Raw genomic sequence first — 7467 nt, forward strand, 5'->3', positions numbered from 1 at the left:
AGAACAACAATAGGCAATAGGCAATAGGCGCAAATTAGATGGTAGACACGAGTCCACCACCTAAATGGTGCGCACCATTCTATATGGCGTCGTTTCGCATTATAATACAATGAGCAAAACAACATCATCAATGAACAAACTAAGCAACATGAAGATGAAAGTAGAGCCAAAAAAATAACACACGAGACTCAATAAACATTTGGATCAGCAATGAACAAAAAAAAAAAAAGATGAACATAAGAGGAAATATCTAATTAACAACCACTCAACCTAATGCATAGACAAACATAACACAATGAACAAATAAAAATTTGCAATAAACAATTTATAAAGTTAAAGGTCAACAAAGGAGAATCGTCGAGATCGATGTTAATTGGATAATAGTTGATGTACATTAGTTTCACATGTTCATTGGAGAACATTTAATATACATTAGTTTCACGCGTTTTATGTTTTTTGCGCTGCGTTTTGGCCTGTGTCTACTAATGGTAAACACTAGTCCACCGTCTACCAATTGAGGCAACAGGCTTGCTATTAAGTAAAATGGCAGATGCAAGGAGGATTCCTCCTTGACATTAGGATGTTTGAGAATGAGTGGTATCCACTTCAAGCTGCAATGTATGAGTTTTTGTGAGGGGTAAAGGCCGCGGTGATGGGAGGAAGCAGACTACGGTTTTTGGGAGGGATAAAAGCAGACCAAGGTCGAGTTGTGGACAGAGTCATCAGAGGCGTGCGAACATTGAGATGGCCAGGAAAGGAAGTTAGTACTCAGTAGTCCCCAACCTGTCTGACTCCAGCTGCTTGATTCTTTACTAGAAGACCACTACACCACATACTAAGATTCATTGTGAAACATAGAAGCACTAATTGCAAGAGTGGCTACAATTTCAATGTGATACCACTATGGAACGAAGAAAAGGTGAATGGAAACAGTGAATACGAATAACAAATTACAAAGTTTCTAAGAATCAGGGTCTATTCCGGATGTAAATAGCTTGAGATGACCTGAGGGGTTTAAAAGTGCACTTATTTTGCGAAGAGCAGCAATCAGAGTCTGACTGCTTTTGCAGAAAGCAAATCTGATGTACCTTTTCTGATAGCCATCAGGGGGGCGCCTGGTATGGAAAAATCCACGTCCTGGAACAGCAACTACGCCTGCCTGTTTTATCAATTCTTCGACAAAGTCTATCTGCACGAAAGCGAACCCATAATCTATTAAAAAAAAAGGAAAAATTACTGACAAAACGTCAGCTCTGGATCGTTATGGTGGATATATGAATGGCTCAACAGTCAACAAACTCCTTGTGCTTGTTATTTTCCATGGAGCTGCATGAAATCGGTGAATTTCGAATCCAGGGTATGGTCTAAAAAACAAAAATCTTCCAAGTACTTGCAAAGCTGAGGTAGTTTACCTTTGCTCAAAGTAAAAAACTTATATGGATTTGGTCCACACTAAATTAGTATGGACCTAATGCTAATTCATGTGATTTATGGAAAAAAAAAGGATCACTATATAAAAAAATAAATATAAAAGATGAATAGATATAAATTATGAAGTTTGACTATTGAAAAAAAAAGTTACTATGTCACAACAAAAAGGAAAATTTCATCATGATAAACTAATGTAAGAAAGAGTTACTATATTAGAAAAAACACTCACTATAGTAGATAGTAACTGTATAATGTAACTTAAAATTTGAAAAGGTTACTATATGAAAAAAGGGGTCACCAGGTCCACGCAAGACTAACTCTTGCTCAAAAATCCCTAAAGATAAAATCCCTAACAAGTAATTTACCTTATCCCTAAATATTTTTGGAAACAAAAATCCAGAGTATGCTGAGATTGCTGACCTTTACCTCATCTAAAAGGTTATTGTTTCCAAAAATACAAATTTAAAGGTCGTTTCCAAAATGTGATATAAGAAAAGGCACTTATAGACAAACTTCCTATAAAAGATGTGACATAAGTCACAACACAGAAATATTGCCTACATGCCATATAGTTTGCAAATTCTATGGTTGGCTAGTCAAGAATAATGTCTCCCCTCATAAACTACTTAATAATTTGTTTGAAGATGTGTAATATCGTCTTCTATTTGGAAGATTGACAATTAATCTGCATATGTTTTACGTAACTTAAATAATGAGAACAGAAATTTTGAGGAACCAAAACATACATCAGAGTGTCTATAATCCTTGGGTAGCTCTGCGAATATGAAAAATGAACCCTGAGGCTTAAACTCGATCTCAAAACCAATCCCACTGAGCAGTTCTACTATGAAGTCTCTTCTTGATTCGAAGTCCTAGGAAACAGAAGAAAAACTATCACTGAGAAGCATTTCAAGAGATAGTAAGCAAAATGAAGAATTAGCTGCTAATGAATCTTACATCTCTAAGTGAATCATAATACTGCGGGGGGCTCCGCAAAGCTGCCAAGGCGGCTTCTTGGAAAGGTGCCGGAGCAGAATCAGTAAGTCTAATATGGATGTTCCTAATAGCATCAGCAATACATGTGGGAGCAATGGCCCATCCAATTCTCCAACCTATACAAATGCCAACTATGAAGATAGGGGTTTATAGGGTGGAAAAATGGTTGGATAGCATGGGTAGGCAATTTGAATTTACCTGTCACACAATAAGTCTTGGACAAGGACGAAGTGATGATGGTCCGCTCTTGCATTCCTGGAAGTGAAGCGAGGGATATGTGCTTTTCATTATCATAGGTTATGTACTCATATACCTGTATAAACATTAATATTTCTAATAAGATATAAATCCCACTGTTACCCAGTCTGATGGGAATGAAAAAGTTTGATAGAAGTAAAATAATTATCTGGCATACTTCATCTGTAACAGCTAGGCAGTCACTTCTATGGCAAGCTTCAGCAATTATGTCCAGCTCGTCTAGTCCAAACACTTTCCCTGTTGGATTATGAGGGCTGTGTCATTTAGTATCAGTAATTTGTATAATATCATATTAATATCAGTATCACGAATACGGTAAAGTAATTTAAAGGCAATTGTTAAATCCACCATATTAACAAATGATACCAGAAATGGTCGAAGTTTATTATAAAGGTATTGAAAAATGATCCTTTCTACTCAATACTAATCAAAAGCAAAGGATTTAGTTTGAACTATGAAATGATTTTTAGATATGTTGAAGAATTGCCAAAAAAGAAAATCTGAACCTGTTCAAGACTATAGCTTTTGTCTTAGAAGTACAAGCCTTCATGAGCTTTTCCGGGTCCAGAGTCCAATAAGGAGGGTCTAGGGGCACAAATACCTGGCACACAAATCACAAAATTCAAGTAAACTATCAGCTAATATATGGTCTAGCCATCTTCTAAGCACTAGGGAGTCAAGTAAACCATCAAATAGGGCTTACTGGCACTCCTCCAGCCATGCTGATGCAAGATTCATATGTCTCATATGATGGGTCGAGCACAATAACTTCATCACCATGATCAAGTACTAAACATGGCAAACGGGAAATTTATTACATTGAGAAAATCTAAGTATTAATTATTCTATGTTTATGGAGACACAATCTAAAGCAATTGCTAGCAGAAAATGTGTATATTTTCCTTCTAGTCATTGCAATATCTTGCATTGCATTGCATCCAACCAAGCATAAACTGAACTTACAGGCAAACATTGCTGCAGAAAATGCCTCTGTTTGACCACAACAAATCACCACGTCAGTCGTCGGGTCAACATCCAAACCATGCATGTCCTTCATATTCTTTGCCACATAATCACATATTCCCTGGACATGCCTACAAATCAAGTCAAACTCAGACTCCATATGGTTTAGCAACATAAACATAAACAAATTCAGAAGTTCACTTCAATTCTGAGCTATATGCAAGATATGCTCTATTTAACCCACAATTTTGATATACAAACCTCAAATCTGGATTAAGTATCAACCTATCATGCATCATAAGGTTAATGCATACAAATTATGCTAGGCCAAGTGCTTAGACTTTAGGAGAAAACTCAAGTATGTATAAAAGGTGAACAAAAACACCTTATTTAAATGTAAGGGAATATACATGTTACATTGTTCTCATGTCCCAAAACTGTATATCAAACAATTGCACCATGAAACAAGTTACAAGAGGAACAAGACAGAAATTACAGTCAAGATGAGGTTATTGCTGAAGCAACAGCAGCACTTGCAGATGAATGTATTTGAAGGCTTTTCTTACAATAATCCCAGAGGTCCTAATAGGGACTAGATGGCAGAGGAGGATACAAATGACTATGTGTAGAAGCTTTGATTTTTCCTACCAATGATGATGAATTGTTTAGAGTCTGGGAAGAGATTTTTTCTTTCTACACCATCTCTTTTACCTGTGCTTATCAATTTATTTGCATATACCAGGACTCTTGCTTCTTCTCTCCAGAAAAAAAGTGTGTTCCCTTCTATCCAAAAAAAATTGACACTCTAGGTCTTTTTCGTGTTCTATGGAAAACTAAGACCTTTTTTCTACAGTTTGTACTCCATAATTGAAGGCTCTCCATCTTAGAGAAAACCAAGAAATCCAGTATCATAATCTTTCAAAGGTAAGATAGTACAGTATATATTCACCCTCCTCAGGACCTCTTCATACTAATAGTCACTACACATTAGTACAAAGACAATGGATTTTGCAAAACTAGCAATCCCAAACCCTTAGATTCACTTTTGGGCTCCATTTGGTTGGAGGGAAAACATTTTCAACGGAAAGTGAATTTCCATGAAAAAACATTTTATAGGGTAAAACACAATTGTTTTTCTAGCTCATTGCATGAAATGTTAGAGATTGAAGATAGAGAGGGCATGCGAGGAGCGAAAGAGAAAGGTAAGCAATAGGGAAATCAACTTTTCTTAGAAAATGTATTCCATAAAAAGGGAAAATAAATTTCCATCCTCTACAAACCAAACAAATGAAAATGGGAAATCAACTTTTCTTAGAAAATGTGTTCCGCTCAGCCAACCAAACTCTCTTTTATAGTTTGATAACTAATCCTTGTCCTAAACTCCTAACCAACACAAACATCGACCAATAATCACTAACTATATACACCATGCATACCTCATAAGCATTTTTAACACCCATAGTACAATTTAGGGCCGACCTACCCCATGGGCCATGGCCAGGAGGGGAACCGGCCGACCGCCTGCAAATCAAAGGGAGCCAAAACCAAGTGACTAAACATACAAACTAATAAAAACATGGATTTTTTTATTGAGCTCGTATATTAAGTAGTTCATATACTAGTGAAAGATCATGAGAAGATATAAAGTAATAAGTTGCTTTTCAATTGTCAGCATATCCCACCCAAATCTTCATATTCCAACCTTCTAAAACTAACTCTTACTTTCGACAGAATTCCTTATTCTACCTTCCAATATTCGAAGACTTTCACTTATTCATAAATCATATCTCGTTCTCTCCCTAAAGATTTATTTAATTAATCACAATCTAATGAAAACTCATCGTCTCCCTCAATTATCCACTGCCCAAAACAAAATTTCCTATACCTTTTTGGGTTTTTTGAAGGTTTAATATATAAAGTGATTTCCTTAATCCCTCCATCAATCAATTAGTTCTCTTCCACCTGAACTTTTCTATTGGAGCAAACAAAAAGTAGGAAGAAAAAAAAAAAGTCTACTTCCATACATAGCTATACCAATCAAAGCTTTACAATGTCAACCTGACATAAAATTCCGACAATTTGCTTCCTTACTTATATAAACTACTTATCTCTTACTCTTATCAATTGCATCATCAATGTGAATTTGTTTTTCTGATAATGTTTTTGTCTTATTTCATTTGAGTTGTTCCCGAATTTGCATTTGGACTTTACATATATTTTCGATAAGTATTGTTTCTCTAATAAAAGGATACATGACATTCATGCTCAATTTTATTAATCACATAGTGATAGTCAGTATATGATATTCATGCTAAAAGGGGAATGCAATCAAGGGATATCAAATAAATGCATGTATTCAACATACTATTACTGGTAAAAGCTTTGATAACAATGTGCAAATCATATTCAAAGAAGAATATACTTTTACCTGTATATCAATAACCAAACATCTTAGAATTTTTTTCTTTATATGAAAAACCAAGCATCCAAAGAATATCCATCAAGAATTACCCACAAAAATAATATTTTATGCAAACCCATAAAATTAAACAAACTTAAAATACATTGAACTATGGGTTTAAGTAAGTAGTTGACATTTTTGGGGAGAGGGGCACAAATAAATAGTAAAAAAAAAGAAAGAACCTGTACTGATTAAAGTCAGAATTAATGGCGGAAATGGCAGCGTTTTTGATGTGGGAAGGAGCAGGAAAGTCAGGAAAACCTTCAGCAAGATTGATGGCATTACAACGTTGAGCTAGATGAGAAAGTTGCTGAATTGGAGAAGGTGTTGATGATTTTGCAAATGATGATAACTTTTCCTCCATTTTTTTAATTTATTGGGTTTAATTTTTGTTCTTCTGGGTACAATTTTCCCAACTCAAACCTTATCTATGTTATGGGTTTTGGTTTAGAAACAAAGTAAACGTGGAAAGTGGTAGAAATAGAATGAATTAGCATAATAACAATGATTCATGAATGAATTTCACCGTTAACACGTCCTAGTCACCCAGCTGCAGCGGCAACGTTACTATGTTGTCATCACCGAACGTCCAAAAGGTGTTGATATTCATATACTATTATGTTATGTATATGAGTAAATATTCAGTATATCTTATATTTTATTGGTGTAAATGTTTGTGGACCATTTGATATTTTTGTGGACCACTTAATGGAATCTTGTTAGTAGTCAATTCATATTACACTTCAAGTTTTGTTTACAGCATATGGAGCTACAAAAGGATGGTTAGAACGTTAATGAATTTCGCTACCAAAAAAAACAGTTAATGAATTTAACTATATTCTTGAAAGATATTACTCGCTATATTCAAATTTGAATTTGAATATGTTGTATTTGCCTTGAAATAATGTACTTCATCATAGTCTTCGATTTATAGTATTCGATATATAATTGATCAATTGGATTCTTTTTTCATCAAATAGAACTTTTGTTATTATTAATTTGAGTTAATATCTTCTTAATGAGAGGTTGATATTATCTCTATTACATAAGTCAAGGGGAGCTACGATGTGTCCTTTGAAAAGACTTTTTAACCTTTTATTCAAAAAAAAAAATACTTACCTATTAAGATTTTTGATATTTTCTTGAATCATAGCCCTTCCTAATTTGAAATGTGTATATCAAAAGAAGTTCAAAGTAGCTAAAATAAACTTTCATAAAAATTTGTGTAGTGAAAGAAAAAATTTATGATTGAAGAACAAATTAACATAACTAAAGCAGTTTTCAAATCAATTACAAAACCAAAGACATAAAATTTTAATTTTACATAAACTTTGAAATGCAATAACAATACCAACATC

General features: G+C 34.4%; 1 protein-coding gene across 3 annotated transcripts; it reads right to left on the reverse strand.

Moving 5' to 3' along the window:
• Nucleotides 1-296: 296 nt before the first annotated feature.
• On the reverse strand, nucleotides 297-6676 carry LOC104899216 (uncharacterized). 3 transcript variants are annotated; one of them, XM_048647988.2, is made up of 9 exons: nucleotides 6298-6676; nucleotides 3649-3779; nucleotides 3389-3474; nucleotides 3192-3286; nucleotides 2843-2939; nucleotides 2626-2740; nucleotides 2389-2558; nucleotides 2178-2303; nucleotides 297-1189 (listed from the first exon to the last, which is right to left on the reverse strand). In XM_048647988.2, the coding sequence occupies exons 1-9, from the start codon at nucleotides 6471-6473 to the stop codon at nucleotides 962-964; spliced, it is 1224 nt and encodes a 407-aa protein (XP_048503945.1). In that variant the 5' UTR covers nucleotides 6474-6676; the 3' UTR covers nucleotides 297-961. The 3 variants fall into 3 exon arrangements, with proteins under 3 accessions (XP_048503945.1, XP_048503944.1, XP_010684670.2); XM_048647987.2 differs by having other exon boundaries at nucleotides 6292-6672; XM_010686368.4 differs by having other exon boundaries at nucleotides 2389-2543; nucleotides 6292-6668.
• Nucleotides 6677-7467: the final 791 nt, after the last annotated feature.

Source organism: Beta vulgaris, chromosome 7, assembly GCF_026745355.1.
Source record: "Beta vulgaris subsp. vulgaris cultivar EL10 chromosome 7, EL10.2, whole genome shotgun sequence".
NCBI classification, from domain to species: domain Eukaryota; kingdom Viridiplantae; phylum Streptophyta; class Magnoliopsida; order Caryophyllales; family Amaranthaceae; genus Beta; species Beta vulgaris.